Source organism: Anas acuta, chromosome W, assembly GCF_963932015.1.
Source record: "Anas acuta chromosome W, bAnaAcu1.1, whole genome shotgun sequence".
In the NCBI taxonomy this organism is placed as follows: domain Eukaryota; kingdom Metazoa; phylum Chordata; class Aves; order Anseriformes; family Anatidae; genus Anas; species Anas acuta.
In genome coordinates this window covers 18,825,950-18,849,953 of record NC_089016.1, presented here as the reverse complement: position 1 = coordinate 18,849,953, position 24,004 = coordinate 18,825,950, and the positions used below count along the sequence as shown (strand labels likewise).

Genomic DNA, 24,004 nt, shown 5'->3' with positions numbered 1-24,004 from the left:
AGGCATGCCCCGCTGATTTCAGCGGTCCTGTGCATCGACGAGTGGCGGTTCTGCGGAAAGCTGACAGAGGGCCCGAGACTGGTTAAAGAGGCAGGATCCGTGAAGTAGTGGGGAAAGGAAGAAGTAGGCACTCCAGGTTTTTAAGAATCGATCCGGTAACTCTGTGCACAGACCAAGGTAAGAAATATTAAGTATTGCCTTGGGGGTCGGGTGAGACTCTGTGTGAAGAGTCTTGGGAAATTTGGTGTATGGTAAGCCCTCACACAGGGAAGTGCTGACACTACACCAGGGAAATTTGGTGTACGGTAATCCTTGCACGGGGAAGTGCTTGGCAGTACACCCCCATTTTCCAGAATTGGAATGTTAGTGTGTGGTACACTGTAGAAGGGAAATTTCTGTAGCAACATACTGACGAGGGCTAGGAAAAATGGGAAATATGAGTTCCAGGGGACAGGGAGATATCCCTGGGGGAGTGCCTACCAATAGTTCTTCCTGAAGAATGATAAGAAATTGGAAACATAATCCCAAAATTAGAGGAGATTGTAAAAAGGTTAAATATTGTGTATCAGTCTGGACAAAAGAACCAATTAAGGAAACAGCAGTATTTTGGCCAAAATATGGGTCTGATGAAAATTCAGGCTTTAAATTTATGTGTAAACAAGAAGATTCCTTTTTCAGAGAAGGATCCAAATTATGCTCCCTATAATCCTAATATTGAACCAGTGGCAGCAGCAGTCACTCCAGGAAGGGAGACAGGGACTGTAATTAACACTGTCCCTAAAGAAGGACAGCTGCTTGACAACTTAAAGCGAGACATATTGTTCAAAAGGAATGGAAAATAGAGACTTGTATATAATCAAGAAAAGGGAATGGAAAATGGAGACTGTTAAGTTATGGAACTTAGAGGATTGTTTGTTACCTTTTCTGATTTTACATATGTATATGCGTACTCGAGTTTAAGAAATCATGGAACTTAAAGGATTGTTACCTTTCCTGATTGTACGTGTTATAAATGAGGTCTGAATTCAATCTGAATTTTGTAATATTTATAAAGTAAATATTTCTAAAAGGTATAAAAGGCAAATAAACAGCGCTGGGTGTGCGGGGAGTCTATGCTCCACTAACACGCACACACAAACATGAAACATTCTAAATATACAGAACATTGCTTTACATACTAAACGCAAGTATGCCTATACACATGTACAATCAGGAAAGGTAACAAACAATCCATTTTCCATTCCTTTTGAAGAATATGTCTCGCTTTAAGTTGTCAAGCACGCACAAGAAAGGCTGAGTGGCCGGAGGCGTGCTCCGAGCCCTCTCTCCACCCCAGGTGTGGCCTCACCACCCATCGGGGCGGAGCGCGGCGCCGCCATTTTGTGGAGATAGAGTGGGATTGGTAGCTTCATCCTGTCTGTTTCAGGCGCTACCACCATGCTCTCAACTCGTCTGGCTGCTACCGTCGCCCACTCCTTGCTGCGGTATGCTAGCCTGGTGAGTTTGCTTTCTCCTTCGCCCAGTGGGCGCCTGAGGAGGGCTGAGGGAAAGGCGGCTGCCGCCATCTTGGGGGCCGCGGTGATATTGAGCGGCCGCGGCCTCCTCAGCTCGGCTGGGGGTCAGCATGCGGTCCCTGGGGGTCTGGTATGGGGTGGGGGTGAGGGGGGATCGCCTCAGCACCCGGCCCTGCTGGGGATATGTTGTTTTGGGGAATGGGGACGGGGGGTAGGGGGCGCCGTGCCCTTCGCTGAAGGTGAAAATTGGCCTGGGGGGGCAAGTGGCTGCGTGCTGTTGGGGCTGTGGGGTTTGCGGTGTGTAGCCCTGCTGGGGGGCACCACGAAGGGTGCACGGAGCTGTCAGGGTCCCTCTCCAGCCTGTGTCCCTTGTGGAGGTGAATGCAGAGGCCTTCATGGGATTTCAGAGAAACTGTGTTAATACTGCTGTGGAACTGCACTGTGAGCTTCAGGGTATATAACAGCTGTTTAATACATCCATTATCATAACTTTTTTTTTTTTTTTTTTTTTTTTTTTTTTTGTGTAATCATATATATTTTAGCCGTGCTTCATAAATGTTGCCCTTAGACTTTACTAGGAAAGGTCAGTCCTCAGAAGACATAACCTTATTTTTTCCCCTTGTGCAGATGCACGAGGTCTTCACTGACCTCTTGATGCTGTGGGGAATGGTGGCAGATGAGAGGGGGAGCTGCTGCAATGCTGTGGTGGTGACTGTAACACAAGAGCTATGCAAAAAAATGCAGCAAGTGATTTACTGCAGTCTCTTAGTATTTGTGGTTGTTTATTCATGTTGGATTCAGTTTTGTAACTGTGAATACAGAGCTTTGATGTTCAATTCAAAATGGAGATGTTAAAATTTCTCAGTATGAGGCTATATATTTAATGTAGTTTCTCTTTAAAATATTTTGTGTGATCAAAGAGGCTGTGCTTATTGAAACAATTACTTATTTTAGGTTTCCAGAAACACCCTGGGTGCAGCAGTTGTTGCTACAAGAAACATTCATGCTTCTAAAACATGTTTCCAGAAAACCGGTGAGTCAGAAAAAAGGCCTTTATTATAGGAGTACTGCTTAAGACCTTGATCAGTCAGGCAAGGTAATTTGAACTTGAAGTGTGAGGTGCATGTGTCAGCTGACAAAACATTTGAGGATGCTTATGTATTGCTAGTGTTGGGAAGTGAAATGTTAGTTACGCGGTTGTGTCTGTCAGACTTAACTTTAATAATTGTTCAAAGCATGTCCAAACCAATGGAGTGGTCACGTCAGCTGGCTTACTCAGCTTATTTGCCTCCCAAATATCCAATTCAGTCTTTCAGTCCTACAGAATTATCTGAAAAATTACTCAAATCCAATTTCCTGTCTGCTTGTTGGCAACATTAGGGAAAGGATGGCTTTCTCTTGCCTGCTTGAGTTTGACCTTGTGTCCTTAATTATGATAACTCATGTGCTGCTATCATCTTAAGAAGGCAGCAGCACTGCATAGCTGTGCTTTGGTAGCAGTTGGTGTATGATTTTTGATGTGGTTTAAGCTAAGTAAAGGTATTACTAGGAAATAAGTTTCACTATGTTGCTTACTGTTTCCTAGCTGAGGAAATAAAAAGTTGTTGGAGGCATACTGCCAATTTGGAGGAAGATAGAAAATACATGGTTATAGCTTATATTGAGCAGTTTGTTCTGTGAACATATTAAGTGCCTTTAGAATACGCTGGGTTACAAATGAGTTGATGTTTTCATGGGTCTAGTCTAAGTAAATGCACTGCCTGCAGAGAGGGAATGTCTGTGCTTTCTGAGTGAAGTCTAATGGCCCTCCAGACGGAGGGATTGCTAACAGTGTAGGACGTAATGAAGGAAATCAATGACAAAACTAAACAGCCATCAGTGTTTTGATTGATGTTGGTTCAGTGATGAGCTGAAACTGCTTTTAGTGGCTGCAAGCACAGAAACTGTTACTTACCTTCTGCAGCATATGTAAGGAAAAACATTCCCTGCTAGAACTTATGGTATACCTGGAAGAGGGTACCTTGGCTTGTGAATTAAAGATAGGCACAGTATAAATTCAGTAAGCCTTAATTTGCTAAGTCTGGTTTGAAATATCTTTTAGGCACTGCTGAAGTATCCTCTATTCTTGAGGAACGTATTTTGGGAGCTGATACCTCTGCTGAACTTGAGGAGACTGGCCGCGTGCTCTCAATTGGTGATGGTATTGCCCGTGTGTATGGCCTAAGAAATGTCCAAGCAGAAGAAATGGTTGAGTTTTCTTCTGGGCTGAAGGTGAGCTTTTACTAAAGCAGTTCATTTATCATTGAAATGAACAGATGACTTTTTAAAGGAGAATCTGAGACTGTGTATGGACTTACCATATGGAGACTTTACAGACTTCATTGTAATGTTTATGTGTAGTAACTAGTTGACTACTAGTCAAATACTACAGAAAGCAAATATTCTTTGAATTTGTAATACTTTGCTTTTGGTATCATTATCTTGTTCTTGGCCAACACTTGAGCTTTATTTACTTTCCTCTAGGAAGTGTAAAGAGCTAATTTGGCACAGGATTTTATTTTCTTTGGTTTTAGGGAGGCTTCTGTGATTCTGCTAGTCCTAAGGGTAGACTAGAGTTAAAAAGCTGACTGTTCCTTGAGACAACTGCAGCATCTCTTCCAGCATTGTTAATGCTCTGGCTTGCCTGAGGCAGATAAGCCAGTTCCATTGTTAATTCCTTGGTAAGAGAAATGTATTTGAAGCCTACTTATCCTTTCTGGTTTTATTTGGGAGAGGAATGATTGCTGCAAGTATAATTATGTAGTAAACTGAAGGCTTAGGCAGGTTCTGTCACCAGTATGGGAGAAGATAAGTGCGTTGGACTCGATCCTTGTGGGTCCCTTCGAGCTTAGGATATTCTAGGATTTTGATGTAAGCAGAACATTGATAATTGTTGACGGTGTCCCATATTTCATGCTGGAGACTAATTGCATCAAAAATTTACCATAGATATTGGTATCACTTTTCTCATGTTAGCATGATCTTTGTCATAGGGAATGTCCTTGAACTTGGAGCCCGACAATGTTGGTGTTGTCGTGTTTGGTAATGACAGATTGATCAAGGAAGGGGATGTCGTGAAGAGGACTGGTGCCATTGTGGATGTTCCTGTTGGGGAAGAGCTGCTGGGCCGTGTAGTAGATGCGCTAGGCAATCCCATTGATGGGAAGGTCAGTGTAATGCTAAGCATTAAGCTTTCTCCTGTGTGATGCAGACTGCAACAGGGTTTTTTTCTCTTTTAAGGGTCCTATTACATCTAAGACACGTAGAAGAGTTGGCTTAAAGGCCCCTGGCATCATTCCCAGAATCTCTGTGCGGGAACCTATGCAGACTGGTATTAAGGCTGTGGACAGTTTGGTGCCAATTGGCCGTGGACAGCGTGAGCTGATCATTGGTGACAGGCAGACTGGGTAAGTTAAATGCCCAAAGAAAAATGTTTCTATAAATAGACTTGAATGCAGCGTGCTCTACTGCATGAACCTGAATGCAGCTGGGTGGAGGTTGGGAGGACAATGGGTAGCTTAACTTAACCAAACTGTGTGTTGTACAGGAAAACATCAATTGCAATTGACACGATAATCAACCAGAAACGATTTAATGATGGAACAGATGAGAAAAAGAAGCTGTACTGTATCTACGTTGCCATTGGTCAGAAGAGATCTACTGTTGCGCAGCTGGTGAAGAGGCTCACAGATGCAGGTACAGATGTCAGTCATCAGCCTGGCAAATGAGGGCATCCTGTTCTTATAATGTTATGAAATCTCCTAATTGAAAGTACAGACAAAATTATTTTCTTAATAGATGAAAAAACTACTTGTTTTTCTGGACAAGTTTTTACAGCCATTTTCAGGGATGGGACACTTTTACTTCATTGGATTAGAAAAGTAGTATGATGCCCTGAAACTGTTGAATTGCTTCTAAAAACATTATCCTTCATGTTTTTTTCATCAGAGTTGGGGGAGTTTCCTCTTGACAGTCAGGCAGGCCTGATTATAAGCTGTGGCCCACAAGTATTTTTATGGACTTAGCGTTTGCTTCATTTGTGCACAAGTCAGTGTGAATGACAATTTAAAGTTTGGTGAAGAGACTTTACTGCCCAAACATAATCCATTATGTGATAGAAACTTCAGAAACAGTTTTTTGTCTGACAAAAAAGCTGCATATATAACAGAGCTTAGAAGAAATTAAGCACCTTACCTCTTACCTGCTGGTCAAGCAGAATCATACCCAGTAGGGGAAAAAAGGTATTTTAGTGGCAATTTGTTTTTGACTGTGAAGCAGTGTAGTGCCTTCTTGTAAAAGCTAAGAAATCAGACTTCCAGATCCCTCTCCTCTAGAGCCCAAGGGTGTCTTAGTCAAAGCTTAAGCCTTACTTTAAATGAAAAATAATCTGTGAGTGTTAGACAATAGCTGCTATAAACTTGTTCTTGAAATTTCCTGAGTTAGTCAAGCTAAATGATAGGTTAATATCTGTTGTTCTTTCCTGTAACTAGTGATACTGCCTGAGTTTACTTCAGCAACTAGCACTTGGTATACGTGTTGCATTTGCTGATTACTGGCATGATAAGGTAATGTACTTAAGGTGACAAGTCTCTCAAATTCTTTCCAGATGCCATGAAGTACACTATTGTGGTGTCTGCCACAGCATCTGATGCTGCACCCCTTCAGTATCTGGCTCCCTATTCAGGCTGCTCCATGGGGGAATACTTCAGAGACAGCGGAAAGCATGCATTGATCATCTATGATGACTTATCCAAGCAGGTCAGGAAACATTGCTTTATAGGCCTCATAGTTGAGCATTGATGCTTATAGCTGTAAGATCACCTTAGGCTTAAAAAAATCCAAATTTTAAATGAGCTACTGAAATCTGAGAGCTTTCTTTATGCTTCTGCATAGGCTGTTGCCTACCGTCAAATGTCTCTGCTGCTGCGCCGTCCACCTGGTCGTGAAGCCTACCCAGGTGATGTGTTCTACCTGCACTCCCGCCTGCTGGAGAGAGCAGCCAAAATGAATGATTCCTTTGGAGGTGGCTCTCTGACTGCCCTGCCTGTCATTGAAACTCAGGCTGGTGATGTGTCTGCTTACATTCCAACTAATGTCATCTCTATCACTGATGGACAGGTAGGGCTTACTCTTTGTCTGCCGGTAAGTTACACAGATGTACTGGCATGTCTGAAGGAGGCTTCTGAGCTTCTAACCAGGATAATAAAACAAATCTCTCCTGTAGATCTTCTTGGAAACCGAGCTGTTCTACAAAGGTATCCGTCCAGCTATCAACGTTGGTCTGTCTGTGTCCCGTGTGGGTTCTGCTGCTCAGACCAGGGCTATGAAGCAAGTAAGCATGGAATGATAGCTTCTGTCATCACATGAGTAGTGTTCAAGCTATCCAACCCATTTCACTCTTTACAGAGTCATGAATACAAAGGGAATTAAGTTCTGAATTCCTTGGTATTATGAAATAACTTCAGAAAATTCTCAAAGAACAAACTTGTGTGATCTGTGGTATTTCTATCACATGCTGGCAGGAAGCAGGGCATGGGGACTGGAGGGAAGAGTATCTGTGTAGAGATGTTTGACTAGTCAAAACCAGTCAAAAATAGTCAGTTTAATTATGCTGATGTAGTTGGATACAGAGAATGCTCTCTTAATGCTACACTTTTTAATCCAGATACAAGTTAGATGTATCAATTGTGATACTTTCAGGGAGGAATAACAAGTTATGGCCAGACAGTGTGGGATTTCTTAGAAATATGATTAATCACCTATTTAGCTGACTTGTGACAACTGTCAGCTGAAGATGACCCACAGACAACTAGATTCATTTAAAAACTAGGGAAACTCAGTGTGACCTCACCTGTTATTGTAGGTGGCAGGTACCATGAAGCTGGAATTGGCTCAGTACCGTGAAGTAGCTGCCTTCGCTCAGTTTGGGTCTGATCTGGATGCTGCCACACAGCAGTTGCTGAATCGTGGTGTGCGTCTGACAGAGCTCCTTAAACAAGGACAGTACGGTGAGTGTCTTGGGTGTAATGTGCCTGCATTCCCTCTTAGTCTGTTGCGTTGGTCTTTGTGGCAGCATGAAGATATCCTTTGGGTATTGTAAATGCAGGCTTGACTTGCATAAATACAGCTGATCTTCAGAGAGACTGATACTGATGTATCCTGACACAAGAGTTGCTAATAGTACGAATGTTTTCTTTCATGCAGTTCCCATGGCTATTGAGGAACAGGTTGCAGTTATCTATGCAGGTGTAAGAGGTCACTTGGACAAGCTGGAGCCCAGCAAAATCACTAAATTTGAGAGTGCTTTCCTAGCTCATGTACTGAGCCAGCACCAGACCCTCCTCTCCACGATCAGGTATAATAATTCATCTTAGCTCATCCCAGGGGTGAGAGCTGGAGCACAGATAAAGGTCACTGAACTGTGAAGCTAGTGTATCCTTGAACATCAGGCCTTCTGCTGCCTCTGACTGGAGGTTAAATCAGCCTGCTTGCTGTCCTTGTGCTGTTATCCAGAGCTCAGCATCTTGTCTGCAGTTTTTACTCAAGAAATCCAGCTGATGCTTAAAATGAACCTATTTGCATGCTTGTCCTGTAATCAGAAATTGAAATCAGTTCAAGCAGTGAGCTGGCATGATTTTGATAGCTGAGTTATTAGACTACTGTAGACGAAGTGCTGCTTGCTGCCTTGTTACTGAGCTGACTGTTGGGATTTGAGTATTTTCATGGTCTTGTCCTGTGACCTGGTTCTAGCTTGCTTTGTCCTGAGTCAGATCTGTGCATTCCACCTCTGTGGCGTAGCTGTACCCAATTCAGCAAGGCTCTGTTCTGAGAGTATTTGTTGATAAACCTTAGTTCTTAACAGGACTAACTCTTCTTGAGGAGAAGGGATGTTGTGTTACTAAAGTGTATGTATGTTGTTTTTTTTGTTTTGTTTTTTTTTTTTTACTTGGGAATTAACTGTACATTCATTTCTGTGTCAGAAGCTTAATTGAACTCTCCTTCAACAGGACCGAAGGGAAGATCTCTGACCAGACAGAAGTGAGGTTGAAGGAAATAGTCACAAATTTCCTGGCTACTTTTGAGGCATAAACTCTTAACCATTCAAACAGATGAGGTGTTTTTTGTGCTCACGTGCTCCAGCTCCATTGAAGACTTCAAAGTATGCGAGATTTGAATGTACAGATCTCACTGAGAATAAAAGTTTCCATGTAAAAAGACTTGGATATTCTGTTCTCAATTACTGTCCTTTTGACTAGCTACTTTAACTACACACGTGCACAACTTCCCTGGACAAATGCTTGCTAAAGGAACTCTGAAAAAACAGGGTACGTTTGACTGTTGAGTAGATCAAACCGCCTGTATAAAACCTGGGAGGGGTAGTGATGGGATTTTGTGGCTGACTGCAGTTCCTATCGTGACAACTGAAGGTTGCTCTTGTTGCTTTCATTGTTTTTGCTAGTCAGCTGATGTCACAGGAAGGCATACACCTGTGGAAGTTGTCAAGCTGTCTTGGCATGGGTGGTAGTTAATACCTCACAGTATTCTTATCCTCTCACAGTCTAATACTGTGACAGACTATTTCTTAGAACTGCGAAGTCATGCTCCTGGTGCCTGGCTTTCAGAAGATGTATTCTTTCAGAACTGATTGTCCCTGTGTCTCAGGACACTTGCACATTTAGCTGTTACATTAACTGTGAGGGATTTAAATACTACCTTCCTCTGTGGTTTGCTGTAGTTCTGTCAATAAGCTTCAGTCACAACTGGTTTGTAGGAAGACTGAATATCAAAGCATCTGTTCCATTCCTGACTCTGTTCCATTCCTGACTCTCTCCTTCGTACACTAAATGGAGATGATGTGAGGTACAAGGTCCCAGTGTTAGAGCATGTAACTGAAATGGAAAAGTTTGGCTTCATCCTTGGCTTCAAGCATGATTTAGCTCTGCTGACATTTGTTAATGGATCGGTTGGTAAGCGGGAAGCAAGTGGACTGTTCTTTATTGACACAAATTGTTAAAACATTCCTCACAATCCCTTATCTTCTTTTTAATATCCCCAATTCATGTCTCTTCTGTTGTTAATAACTGGATTTCATCAGTCTGTTCTTGGAGGGTCCAATTCTTAAGCATCATAATTGACATATCCCCTTCCTTTTTTAATGAAGTCATTACCAATGTACTATTTATAACCCGGTCTATTAATAATGTAAGGCAAGGTATCATACAAGGTGTAAACAATAACATCATTACACCACGTAACAATAGCAATAACACTCTTAACCCATGGTCCACCAGGCAGCCATGAAAATAAATCCTATTCCATATCCCTCCAGGTTTGTGCTGGGACGTGGGCCAATTTTCTAATTTCCTTTACAAGTTCATTTACAGCTTTTCTTTCTGTTGTGGTTTAACCCAGCGGGCAGCTAAACAACACACAGCCCCTCGCTCACCTTTCCCCCTCCTTCTCTGCGATGGGAGAGGGAAATGGGAAAGTGAAGCCTGTGAGTTGAGATAAAAACAAGAAAATAATAATAATAATAATGACAACAGTGATGATAATAGTACTACTAGTAATAATGTGTACGAAACAAGTGATGCACAATGCAATTGCTCACCACCTGCTGACTGATGCCCAGCCTAACGCGGAGTAGTCCGGACCTCCTTCCAGCCTTGCACCCCCAGCCTGCCCCCTGGCAGGACAATGAGAAGCTGAAACATCCTTGGCTTGGTGTAAGCACTGCTCTGTAACAATTAAAACATCAGCATATTATTAGCATTCTTCTCATCCTAAACCAGAACATAACATTCTACCAGCTACGAGGAAGAAACACCTTTTTCATCAATCTTTAAACAGCAATTACTAAAGCTAAATTTTCCACAGACTTCTCCTTCTTGTGCTAGTAAATAATCCAAAGCTAAGCGATTTTGATACAAAGCAGTTCTCATCTTGGTATCTTGCTTTGCAATTAATCCAAGTGCATCTCCGGTTTTATTTATAACTATTTATATTACAGCTAGCAACCTAATTATTCTATTAAGCATATATACTGGGGTCCTATAGCCCCAGGATCTGTCTTCTGCCCGTGTAGCTGGATCATAATAGGCAAATGCCTTCAATCAAGGGGTTGGGCCCGCTTTCAGGGTTGATTCAGGCTTGTGTTACTGTTTGGCCTGTCAGGGTGATCCAGCTCCTGGAAAACGAATCACAATTTTATATAGGTTTAAAAAAGGGTTCTTATGTTATTTTCTCAGGACAACCTGACCTTAGTGTGGGAGAAGTCCGGTCGAGGCCCTCTCACTCGGCAGTCAATACCCATAGGGGTTGCCTCCCTCGGTAGACCATACACACCACAGTGGAGGGTCCTGCCCCGGTCTTGCCTTCTCCCTTTCCTCCCTTCAGGCTTGTCCCCTTTATTTGGCATCCTTAATTCATGCAGAGCCTCTTTGCCAGAATATTAGTTCTTCCTTAGCTTGAGTTTCAGTTTCCCAGGAGCAGACTCAACCCTCCAAGTTTCAGTAGTTACTGGTCCATTTATTCTGGATGCGTGGGTCCCTTTCTGCGGTTCTCACAGCTGTTTCAGTAGTAAGTAAAACAAGGTACAGTCCCTCACATCGAGGGTTCAGTGATTCTTCCTTCCCGTGGCTGCTTGTTGAAACACTTTCTTTTTTTTATCTTCTGACAAGTTAAGCAACGGTTATGTAATTTGCTTTGCCTTATGGCCCTTTCCAGGTTCCTGTAGCAGGATTCATCTGATAGCCACGGCTACATTCACATTTGTAGCCACCTTTTAGGTTGATACAGATTTGACTACAGGTACCAGGGTTTTGGCATTCATCAGTATCTCCACAGTTTCCCAGCTGGACAGTCACATTCATTTATGTTGCATTCCTTCAGGGGCTCATCACCCCAGTCCTTGCAGTCTCTCTGCTGATTACACACTTTATTGATATCTATGCATTCTCCACTTCTGCACTTGAATTTGCCAGGTCCAGAGCACTGAATAACATTGTTACAGTTTGCTTCATCAGTGCCATCCAGACAGTCTCTCGCACCACTGCACTGCCTTCTTCCGTGGACACAGTTCCCATCTTCACACCTGAACTGGTCTGGCCTGCAGGTCTGAGAAGGGCAGTTAATTTCATCACTTCCATCCTTGCAATCAGGATCTCTGTCACATCACCACTTTTTATAGATACATTCACCTGAGCCGCACTGCACCTCACTCACAGAACACTTCACCGGAGGTGCAGGCTGGCGGCCACACTGCTCCAAAGATTCATCCGAGTGGTCGGAGCAGTCACCTTGACCGTTGCAGACAACGCTTTTGGAAATACATTGTCCACTACTGCATGTGAACCCTGCTGCACTACAAGTCACATTGCCACAATTCTCTTCATCTTCTGCACTGTCACAGTCTTTTTCACCATTACATTTCCATGACACTGTTCTCATATGACACAGCTCAGCACTCTCATCAGACCCATCTTCACAGTCTGGATCCCCATCACACTGCCATCTGTTTGGCACACACTGACCACTGTTGCACACAAAGTCAGATTCAGCACGTCTTCTTCACACAAGCACTCTCATCACTGCCATCTGAGCAGTCTTCACATTTTGCTCTAGCACCGTCGGCAGCAGTGCACAGTCAGGCGAGGGCGAGCAGCAGGCAGAGTGCCCCGCAGCGCGGCAGCGCCCGCCGCCACCCCGCACCATCACCTGTGTCACTTATACAACTCCTATTACCCGTGCTGTCAGTGGCATCCTCCTGGTACCATTTCTGTCTTTGTCGCCCCTTACTCTCCCCCTTTTCTTTTTGCCACTGACCATTCACCACAAATGGATGAGACACATGATTACTAGTTAGGAAAGAGAGTGTAACGTCTGCTATACGGCTGCAGGCAGTGCCAGCTGCAACCTTAGAAGCTATTTGTGAAAGAGCCTGCCGGTGGTCATTTGGCAGTGTAATCTGCGTCTCTGCACTCCTGCCCTGCAATAGAGCTAAGTCGTCATTAGTAATAGTTATAACACCGATCTGGGATCGAATAGTCTTTTTTGCATTTCAAGATAAACCTCTTATAAACAGAATGCTAGAGTGAAGCAGCACAGCCGCTGCTGCCTCCATGGTTACGTCAGACAGGCTGCAGGGTCCTGATGTCCGCCCCTCTGATCTGTGCCGACTCGCCACAAGGTGAGGGTCGGCTGCCATTGTCCACTGACGCCTCTGGTCTCCCGTAGCAACTCGATCTCGGACGTCCTGCGTCTCCCCGCGAGTCCTTTGTCTGGGTCGGTGCATGGAGTTTCTCAATGTCTCTCAGGTGTTCCGGCTTCTGTCAGGTCTACTCTGTGTCTCTCAGAGCCATCTGTGGCTCTGCAGTGTCTCTCTCAGGGCTCTCTCCGTCCAGCGGTAGTCCCCTCCGTAGTGCCTTGGGTCTCCCGGTGCCGCTCCAGGCTCTCGGCCTGTTCAGGTCTCAGCGAGTCTGGGTCTCAGTGAGTCCAGGTCTCAGCCTGTTCAGGCCTCAGCCTGTTCGGGCCTCATATGTTGCAGGAAGCATCACCACTCAAAACTTGGATAAAACAGCACTTCTTTTCAGTCTGTCACGCACTTCATTCGTCTCAGCCCACTCCCATTGTGGAGAGTACGGAACCACGGATCGGAACTCTGCACTCGCTTTGCAGCGACGCTGCGTCTCACTCACACAGCACAATCGCACACAGAGGCCTCTAGCACATCTCATTCATACCACAGGAATATAATTTAGAATGATAACCAACCAAACAAGTATTGTTCCTCATGAAGTGATTTGTAACACTTTGTTTTAAACCCTTACACTTACACAAATACTTTCAACACAAAATACCTGGACATTTAAAAACACATACAATTATTAACACTCCAGTTAGTATCCTTCCAGCAGCCGAAAACATACCGTTTGTCTGCAGCTTCAGGAGATCTTTGCCTGCTCCTGCGGTGAGCAGCTGAGAGTGGAGTCCCCTCCGAGCAAAACACTCAGGGTGCACCTAGGGGTGTCCGCGCCGCAGCCGATCCCGCAGCCGAGCAGAGTGTCTCCTGCCTGGCTCACCAAAATGACTCACAGAAAGCTGACTCCACAATCAGTAAGATTGTAAAGTAGGTATGTTTACTCAGTTCCGTGCAGCACGGGGCGGGTAGTCCCACCAAAGTCGTGTACACCTAACGTGGCAACTTGCTTTAGTAAAGAGTTACATATACATGAACATTCCTATACATATGCATAACCTGTCCCTTTGTGAACAGTCCTCCTTATCTCAGACCCCTTGATTAAAGTCCGAACCATGAGGTTGTTTTTGATCTGGTTCTCAGGGTCCGAGAGGCTCCTGTTATCTGGTGGTATAAGTGCAGCACAGGCACAAATGTAGCACATATTCATTCTTAATCAATTGCTCTCTAATTTCTAATTCCAATGTTTCAGCTTGCTCTTTTCCGGATCCACAGGTATTCTACTATTAATGTTCAAAGCCTGACAGACCCCGTCCTCCGTGGATCAATATACATGGGGTCTTAAGGGTTCTTTAGGTCATTCTATCATATAATACTGGATCATTTTTAATTTACTGTTTCATTTTCTGGGGCCCCTATTGTTCCAATTTCTAATAATTATTCATAATGGACTTTCTGGTGGTATATCTGGTAATTTGCTCCCTTCCTGGTCCTTGGTCTTCGATTTTATCTGACCCATCTGGTAATTTTACTTGTGGCAATTCCCACAGCCCTTGGTTGCCCCCAGTGAGAGTGTCTTGCAGGGGGTTTAGGACCTATCACCCACCCACGTATCCCTGAATTCTATAGGAACCACTTCTATAGAATCACTCCCTTCACCGGCCAAGCCCCCCCACAGGAGATTAGAACCGGTGAGAAAACAAAAAGACCTCCACGCTGACTTTAGAAGTCTCAGTTACACTCTCACACACAAACACTGGCAACCGCACCTTTACCCAACCGAACGGTATCCGGAAACACTTACGACTCCGTCGTCTTCGTCCGGATCCCAACCAAACGGTATCCGCAAACACTTACGACTCTTGTCTTCGTCAGTTACATCAAGTAGCTGAGTTTTATGCTCCTAGACTAATACATATTCATTACTACTGCTAAAAAAAATAGGTTATTATAATTAGCTTCTGGGGTCCAGTCCCTCCTACTGGAGCATGCGCATCAGTCTCCGGTGGTCCCTCTGGGGGTCTCTAGGGGTCTTTCATGCTGAAGGCTCGTAGTCTTCCTCTCCAAGTTTTTTTTCTTGTCCTTCCCCTTTGTACTCCTTGGCACCGTGTCAAGTTTACACAGCATCCCCTGCAGGTCTTTTCTCCTAGCCATCCTTCAGCTTCTTTTTTCTTCTTCTTAATCTCTTGTCCACCTGGCCAGATATCAGAGGCCTGCATAGTATCCCATAACAGTCACTAGTTGTTATCAGTTGTTCTGAAACCCCCAGTCATCAAAGACTTCATACAAACACAAAGAGCTTTCTTATTAAAACATTCCTCACCAGCCATTCACAGGGACAGTCACACCTATAGCAGTGTTAAGTTAATCTCGAAGAAGACAAAAAAAAGGCTGTAACTGTTAGAAATAGAAGTTTGGAATAACAAAAGCAAACAGGTTCATAAATTTGAGGAGTATTTTCTGAGGACATGATAAATTGACTAGAATGAGGGGGAGACTGGGACACACTGCATCTGTGGTTCAAGAATTAAATTGCCAGTGCAGGGCCCAGAGGCAGACTGGAATACAGGGATGCTGTTCACATTTGTAGGGAGAAAATTCTTGCAGCCAAAGCACAATTAGAGTTGAAGCTGGCCAGGTCTGTGAAAGACAATAAAAAGTTTTTTTAGATATGTGAACAGAAAAAGGAGGACCAAAGAAAACGTAGGTTCACTACTTGATGGGGAAGGTCTCCTCACAGACAGTGACACAGGCAAAGCAGAGATGTTTAATGCCTTCTTCACCTCCATCTTCAACGCTGATGATGGGCTTCGGGACCCAGGGTGCCCTGAGCAGGAGGACCATGACAGTGGGAATGAGAAACTCCCAACCAACCCTGAACGTGTGCGGGATTTGCTGCTCCACCTGGATCCATACAAGTACATGGGTCCGGATGGGATTCATCCCAGGGTGCTCAGAATGCTGGCTGGTGTCATCATGGGACCTCCCTGAATTATTTTTCAACGATCTTGGGAATCTGGAGTGGTCCCAGAAGACTGGAAGCTGGCAAATGTTGTGCCAATTTTCAAGAAGGGTAAGAAAGAAGACCCTAGCAATTACAGGCCTGTCAGTCTCACGGCAGTGCCTGGTAAAATTATGGAGAAGATGATTCTTGAAGTTATTGAAGCAGACCTTGCGGGACAAAGCAGTTATTGGTCCCAGCCAACATGGGTTCATGAGGGTTAGGTCCTGCCTAACAAATCTGATTTCCTTTTATGATAAGATCACCTGTCTAGTCGATCAAGGGAAACCAGCTGATGTGATCTTTTTGGACTTCAGCAAGGCTTTTGACACGGTTTCCCATAGGATCCTACTGGACAAAATGTCCAGCATACAGTTAGACAAAAACATCATATGATGGGTGAACAGTTGGCTGACGGACAGGGCTCAAAGGGTTGTGGTAAATGGGGCCACATCTGGCTGGTGGATGGTCACCAGTGTGGTCCCCCAAGGCTCCATTTTAGGGCCGATCCTCTATAATGTCTTTATAAATGATTTGGATGTAGGACTAGAAGGTGTTTTAAGCAAATAATTTGCTGATGAAACTAAACTTGGAGGAGTTGTGGACTTGGATGAGGGTGGAAAGGCCTTGCAGAGAGATCTGGACGGACTGGAGAGCTGGGCGATCACCAACCGCATGAAGTTCAATAAGAGCAAGTGCCGGGTCCTGCACCTGGGACGGGACAACCCTGGCTGCACGTACAGACTGGGCGATGAGACGCTGGAGAGTAGCCTAGAAGAGAGGGATCTGGGGGTCGTGGTAGACAGCAAGTTGACTATGAGCCAGCAGTGTGCCCTGCCAGCCAGGAAGGCCAACAGTATCCTCTGGTGCATCAAGCACAGCATCGCTAGTCGGTCGAGGGAAGTGATTGTCCCGCTCTACTCTGTGCTTGTGCGGCCTCACCTCGAGTACTGTGTGCAGTTCTGGGCACCACAGTACAAAAAGGGCATTAAACTGTTGGAGAGTGTCCAGAAAAGGGCTACAAAGATGGTAAAGGGCCTAGAGGGGAAGATGTATGAGGAGCGGCTGAGGTCACTTGGCCTGTTTAGCCTGGAAAAGAGGAGGCTGAAGGGAGACCTCATCGCGGTCTACCGCATCCACATGAGGGGGAGTGGGGGGGAAGGCGCTGATCTATTCTCTTTAGTCACCAGTGATAGTCACCAGTGCTGAGGCAGGGGAGGTTTAGGCTAGACTTCAGGAAGAGGTTCTTCACTGAGAGGGTGGTCGCACACTGGAACAGGCTCCCCAGGGAAGTAGTCCCTGCACCAAGCCTGTCGGAGTTTAAGAAGCACTTAGTCACATGGTCTGAATTTTTGGGTAGACCTGTGTGGTGCTAGGAGTTGGACTCAATGATACTTATGGGTCCCTTCCAACTCGGGGTATTCTATGATTCTATGTCATTACTAATACTATTATGGTTACTATATGCCTTATTAATGGTATTACAGTAAGAGCCACAAAGATAAAGATTAATTAATTGTAATAACTGGACAAGCACAGCAGAGATGGAATCGGAACTGGCTTCAGCATGCAACAATCCAACACCACACTCTTTTGCCCTTAAAGATTGTTATGACAGATAGAGCCAAAGTCATGGACTAAATGAACTCAACAGATATTTTAGAAGAACAGCCCATAGACTAAGAGAATTATATCTGTGTGTATGTGTATATATAAATACATTTTGACAGGAAAAGTGGTGATTAATTGGGATGTATTGGAAAGTGTGGGACCTGAGCGTGATGTAGATGGTATGGAGCAAGGGGTGGATATTGTCTTAGTTTTGGCTAGGATAGAGTTAATTTTCCTCCTAGTATCTGGTATGGGGCTGTGTTTTGGTTTTAAGATGAGAATGATGCTGATAACACACTGATGTTTTAATTGTTTCAGAGCAGTGCTCACACAGAGCCAAGGACTTTTCAGCTTCTCATACCGCCTTGCCAGTGAGGAGGACTGGGGTTGCATAAGGAGCTGGTAGGGGACAGAACCTGTCCAAAGGAATATTCCATACCATATGACATCATGCTGAACAATTAATATGGGGTGGCTTGCCAGGGTGGGACCATTGCTCGGGGCTGGGCTGGGCATCGGTCAGCGGGTGGTGAGAAATTGCATTGTGAGTCACTTGTTTTGTACATCCTATAGTTTTTATAAATATTGTTATCATCATCATAATCATCATCATTTCACTTCCTTTTCTGTCCCATTAGACTGTCTTTATCTCAACCGATTGTATTGGGTTTACATGGTCAGGTTTTGATAGCGGGGGCTGCAGAGGTGGCCTCTGTGAGAAGAGTCCAGAAGCTGCCCCATGTTAAATAAGGGCCAGTTTCAGATGGCTCCAAAGGGACCCACCACTGGCCAGAGCCAAGCCAACAAGCAATATTGTCTGAGCCTCTGTGAGAGTTTATTTAAGAATATTGAAGAAGAGTGGTGGAGAAAGAACAGAATGGAGACCTAAAAGAATCAGTTGATGGGCTGTACTCCTTCTCCTGGCTACCTGCCTGATGTGGACCCATTTGAGACCTGCCTGCCAGCCAATTATTCACCCATCATATGATGTTTTTGTCTAACTGTATGCTGGACATTTTATCCAGTAGGATCTTATGGGAAACTGTGTCAAAAACTCTACTGAAATCCAAAAAGATTATATCAGCTGGTTTCCCTTGATCGACTAGATAGATGGATGATCTTACCAGAAAAGGAAATCTAATTTTTTAGGCAGGACCTAGACCTCATGAACCCATGTTGGCTGGGACCAATGACTGCATTGTCCCCAAGGACAAGCTGCACAACATTTAAACAGCACTTCCTCCAAGCTCAGGATTGGTGCATCCTGAAGAGTAGGAAATTGGGGAAGGGGGGCAGGAGACATGCATGGATGTGCAAGGAGCTCATCGACAAGATCAAAAGGAAGAGGAAGGTCTATGAAATGTGGAAAAAGGGCCTGTCCTCTTGGGAGGAGTATAGAAGTGTTGTCAGGGCCTGCAGGGACGCGACGGAGAAGGATAAAGTCCACCTAGAGATGAAGCTTGCAAAAGAGATAAAGGATAATAAGAAGGTTTTTTTCAAGTATGTAAACAGCAAGAGTGTTATAAATGGCTCAGGATTCAAATTAGGATTAAATAAAAAAAATAGGATTTATTGAAAGAATATAAAGGAATAGAGGTAAGCAAACAGCGCTGGGTGCACCGGGAGTCTCCGCTCCACCAGGACGCACACCAGTTACATCAAGCAGCTGATTTTTATGCACCTAGACTAATACATATTCATTACTACTTCTAAAAAAGTAGATTATTATAATTAGCTTCCGGGGTCCAGTTCCTCCTACTGGAGCATGCGCATCAGTCTCCTCTGGGGGTCTCTAGAGGTCTTTCATGCTGAAGGCTCGTAGTCTTCCTCTCACCCTTTGTACTTACTCGGCACTATTCCAAGTTTATGGAACACTCTCTGTACACTCTCCGCAGGTCTTGTCTCCCAACCGTCCTTCAGCTTCTTCTTTCTTCCTCTTAATCTCTTGGCCCCCCCTGGCCAGATACCAAGGATCCCATAACAGCCACCAGCAGTCACCGGTTATTATCAGTTGTTCTGAAACTCCCAAACAGGTTGGCGATTCACAAGCAATTAAAACATTCTTTCCCAGCTATTCACAGTCATCTACATAACATCTATAGCAGTGTTAAATCAATCTCGACAGAGAAGACAGAAAAGAAAAACTGTAACTGTTAGAACTAGAAGTCAGGAATAACAAAAGCAAACAGGTTCATAAATTTAAGGAGTGTTTTCTGAAGACGTGATAAACTGACTGGAATGAGGGGGAGACTGGGGCACACTGCATCTGTGGTTCAAGAATTAAATTGCCAGTGCAGGGCCCAGAGGCAGACAGGATTCAAACAGAATTATTACATTATTACAGACTTATTTTTTTATGGACACGAATTTATGGACACGAATTGGAATTGTTAAAACATTCCTCACAAGAGGAAGACTAGAGATAATGTGGGTCCCCTGCTGAACAAGGGGGGTGTCCTGGTAACGGGAGACACTGAGAAGGCGGAGATACTGAATGTCTTCTTTGCTTCGGTCTTTGCTTCAAAGACCCCCCCCCAGGACTCCTGGACCCTGGAGGGAGGAGAAAGAGTCTGGGAAGTGGAGATCTCCCCCCTTGTTGACAAGGGAGTGGTTTGGGAGCATCGGAGTGGGATCCACTCGCACAAATCCATAGGTCCCGGTGGGATGCATTCATATGTTCTGAGGGAATTAGCAGAGGTGATCGCCAAACCGCTCTCTATCATCTTTGAAAGGTCCTGGAGAACAGGAGAGGTGCTTGAAGACTGGAGGATAGCCAATGTCACTCCAGTCTTCAGGAAGGGCAAGGAGGATCTGGGAAACCACAGGCCAGTCAGTCTCACCTCTGTCCCTGGAAAGGTGATGGAACAGCTTGTTCTGGATGCCATCTCCAAGCAAGTGGAAGAGAAGAAGGTTATGAGGAGTAATCAGCATGGATCCACCAAGGGGAGGAAATTAACTCTATCCTAGCCAAAACCAGGACAATATCCACCCCTTATTCCATACCATTTATGTCATGCTTAGGCCCCACACTTTCCAATATATTCCAGTTAATCACCACCTTCATATAAGTACATGAAATTTCCACTAAGTTTGTTCAGTCTGTGATTGACCTTGAGCTCCATCTGTCCCAGCAGTCTTTCAGGGCAGAAGAGATGGTGAGTGATGTTGGATCATTACACACTGAAGCTCGTTCTGGTTCCATCACACCACTGTGCTTGTCCAATTCTGTTAACATTAATTCGTTGTTATCTGTGGGACTTACTGTGAGACCATCAATGGGACATTGACATATAGCAATCACAGTGGTAATGACATATAGTATTTGAACATAATTAACATAATACAATTCAAATCATGAGCTATTCTTACTCAAAATTAAATCCCCTTGAGGTACACACCAGACCTCCCCATTCTTTTGCATTACCCACCAAGTGCATCCAGGTCCCTGGGCGAAAGCAATCCCACGAATGCATTTGCCTTCTCCTGAGGCAGGAATAGCCCAAACTGTCTTCCCCAGCATGTTTCCTACATGCACTACAGGAACTTTATCCCCATCTACAGTACGTAACAGGTTTGATTGTGCAGGTCCAGCTCAGTTGGCAGATCCCCTAGGGCTGACTAACCATCTGGATTTTGCTAAATGTGTATCCCAATTTTTGAATGTCCCAGCACCCATTGCCTTCCATGTAGTGTTTAACAATCCATTTTATCACTCAATTTTCCCGGAGGCTGGTGCATGATTAGGAATGTGATACACCCACTCAATACCATGCTTTTTGGCCCAAGTGTCTATAAGGTTGTTTCAGAAATGAGTCCCATTGTCTGATTCTATTCTTTCTGGGGTGCCGTGTCGCCATAGGACTTGCTTCTGAAGGCCCAGGATAGTGGCCCAGACAGTGGCATGGGGCGCAGAGGATATGTTTCCAGCCATCCCGTGGTTGCTTCCACCATTGTAAGTATGTGGCGCTTGCCATTGTGAGTTTGAGGGAGTGTGTAATCAATCTGCCAGGCCTCTCCATATTTATATTTAAACCATCATCCTCCATACCAAAGAGGCTTTGACCGTTTGGTTTGCTTAATTGCTGCACATGTTTCACAATCATGAATAACCTGTGCTATAGCGTCCATGGTCAGGTGTACCCCTCAATCACAAGCCCATCTGTATGTTGCATCTCTACCTTGATGGCCTGAGGTGTCATGGGCCCATCGGGCTATAAATAATTCACCTTTACGTTGCCAGTCCAGGTCCACCTGAGCCACTTCAATCTTAGCAGCCTGATTCACCTGCTGGTTGTTTTGATGTTCTTCAGTAGCCCGATTCTTGGGCACATGAGCTTCTCCATGGCATACTTCTACAACCAGGTTCTCTACGTGGGCAGCAATATCTTGACAATGCAGCAGCCCAGATGAGTTTGCCTATGTGCTGCCAGTTGCTCTGCTTCCATTTTTTCACCCTCCCCCACAGGGCATTTGCTACCATCCATGAATCCGTAGAGAGATAGAGAACTGGCCACTTATCTCGTTCAGCAATGTCTAAAGCCAGCTGAATGGCCTTCACTTCTGCAAACTGACTCGATTCACCTTCTCCCTCAGCAGCTTCTGCAACTCGTCGCGTAGGACTCCATACAGCAGCCTTCCATCTCCGATGCTTCCCCACAATACGACAGGACCCATCATTGAACAAGGGCATATTTCTTCTCATTTTCTGGTAGCTTTTTATACGGTGGGGCTTCTTCAGCACGAGCCACCACTTCCACCAGTGATATCCCAAAATATTTGCCTTCTGGCCAGTCCATAATCACTTCCAATATTCCTGGGCGACTGGGGTTTCCTATTCGAGCCCGTTGAGTAATCAGTGCAACCCACTTGCTCCATGTAGCATCAGTTGCATGGTGTGTGGAAGGGACCATTCCTTTGAACATCCAGCCCAGTACCGGCAGTCGGGGTGCCAGGAGGAGCTGCGCTTCAGTACCGATCACTTCCGAAGCAGATCGAATTCCTTCATATGCTGCCAATATCACCTTTTGGTTGGATTGTAGCGGACCTCACATTCTCTTTTTCACTTACTCCAAAACCCCATGGATGGAACTCAAGTTTCCCCAGGTTCCTTCTGCCAGAGGCTCCAGGTGGGGCCATTCTCCCCGGCTGTGGTGTAGAGCACATTCTTTACATCCGGTCCTGTTCGGACTGGTCCAAGGGCTACTGCATGAACTATTTCCTGCTTCATTTGTTCAAAGGCTTGTCGTTGCTCAGGGCCCCATTCAAACTCATTCTTCTTACGGGTTACTTGGTAGAGCGCGTTTACAATCAGACTGTAATTTGGAATGTGCATTCTCCAAAACCCCACGACACCTAGGAAAGTTTGTGTTTCTTTTTTGCTAGTTGGTGGAGACATAGCTGTTATTTTGTTGATCATATCCATTGGGATTTGACAACATCCATCTTGGCATTTTATTCCTAAAAACTGGATCTCTCGTGCAGGTCCTTTGACTTTGTTTTATGGCAAAACCAGCCTTCAGAAAGATTTGGACTATTTTCTTTTCTTTCTTGAAAACTTCCTCTTCTGTGTCAGCCCACACGAGGTGACAGAAAAGAATTGAATCAGACAGTGGGACTCATTTCCGAAACAACCTTATAGACACTTGGGCCAAAGAACATGATATTGAGTGGGTGTATCACATCCCCTATCATGCACCAGCCTCTGGGAAAGTTGAATGATACAATGGGCTGTTAAAGACTACACTGAAAGCAATGGGTGCTGGGACATTCAAAAATTGGGATATGCATTTGGCAAAGGCCACCTGGTTAGTCAATACTAGGGGATCTGCCAACCGAGCTGGACCTGCACAATCAAACCTGTTACGTACTGTAGAAGGGGATAAAGTTCCTGTAGTGCATGTAGGAAATATGCTGGTGTGTTGGGTCTGTCTGAGCTGGAGTCACCTTTTCCCTGCAGCAGCCTGCACAGTGCTGTGCTCTGCACTCGTAGCTGGAACAGCACTGATATCACTCCAGTGTTGTGTCTATTGCTGCGTAGTGCTGGCACAGCATCAGGACTCCTAAGCCCCCAAGAGCCAGCAGGCTGGGGGTGGGCAAGTGATGGGGAGGGGATATTGCCGGGGCAGCTGACCTAAACCAACCAAAGGGATATTCCATAACACCTGATGTCACACTCAGCAATAAAAGGGGGGGCTCTCGTGGGGGAGGGGGCTGTTCCTCCTGAACAACCACTACGCGTTTGAGGCCCTGCTTCCCAGGACGTGGCCGAACACCGCTCGCTGATGGGAAGTAGAGAATAATTTTTCTCTCTCTCTGTGCTTCCGCGCGGACTGATTGTTTCTTTTGCATCTGTTTCTCCTGCCCATTCCCTTTCCCTTTAATTAAACCTTTCTCATCTCAAACCTCGAGTTCTCTGTGTTGTATTTTCTCCCCCTCCTTCTGAGGAGAGGGGGAGTGAGAGAGCGGTTGTGGTGGAGCTTGGCTGCCCACCTGAGTAAAACCACCACAGTCCTTTTTGGCGCCCCACGTTGGGCGCCAAAAAGGACTGTCGTGGTTCCGCTCAAGTGGGCAGCCGAGCTCCACCACAGCCGCTCTCTCACTCCCCCTCCTCAAAGAGGAATGGGGAGAAAATATGTGAAAGGG

The 24,004-nt window shown here is 45.0% G+C and overlaps 3 protein-coding genes and 1 long non-coding RNA gene across 4 annotated transcripts in view; 2 read left to right on the top strand and 2 right to left on the bottom strand.

Moving 5' to 3' along the window:
* The window catches only part of LOC137847016 (uncharacterized), a 257,368-nt gene that overhangs the window by 50,468 nt on the left and 182,896 nt on the right, over nt 1-24,004 (top strand). The gene's annotated exons all lie outside the window — the stretch shown is intronic.
* Nucleotides 1-24,004, bottom strand: part of LOC137847037 (uncharacterized) — a 222,527-nt gene that overhangs the window by 83,648 nt on the left and 114,875 nt on the right. The gene's annotated exons all lie outside the window — the stretch shown is intronic.
* ATP5F1A (ATP synthase F1 subunit alpha) lies at nt 1,344-8,770 on the top strand. Its single transcript, XM_068665178.1, has 12 exons — nt 1,344-1,497; nt 2,469-2,547; nt 3,616-3,785; nt 4,547-4,720; nt 4,794-4,960; nt 5,101-5,249; nt 6,160-6,311; nt 6,447-6,671; nt 6,778-6,885; nt 7,417-7,561; nt 7,758-7,908; nt 8,561-8,770. The coding sequence occupies exons 1-12, from the start codon at nt 1,438-1,440 to the stop codon at nt 8,640-8,642; spliced, it is 1,662 nt and encodes a 553-aa protein (XP_068521279.1). The 5' UTR covers nt 1,344-1,437; the 3' UTR covers nt 8,643-8,770.
* LOC137846996 (uncharacterized) lies at nt 5,130-14,150 on the bottom strand. The gene is made up of 3 exons (XR_011090707.1): nt 13,481-14,150; nt 10,165-10,291; nt 5,130-5,314 (listed from the first exon to the last, which is right to left on the bottom strand). It is a non-coding gene; the product is annotated as an uncharacterized lncRNA (long non-coding RNA).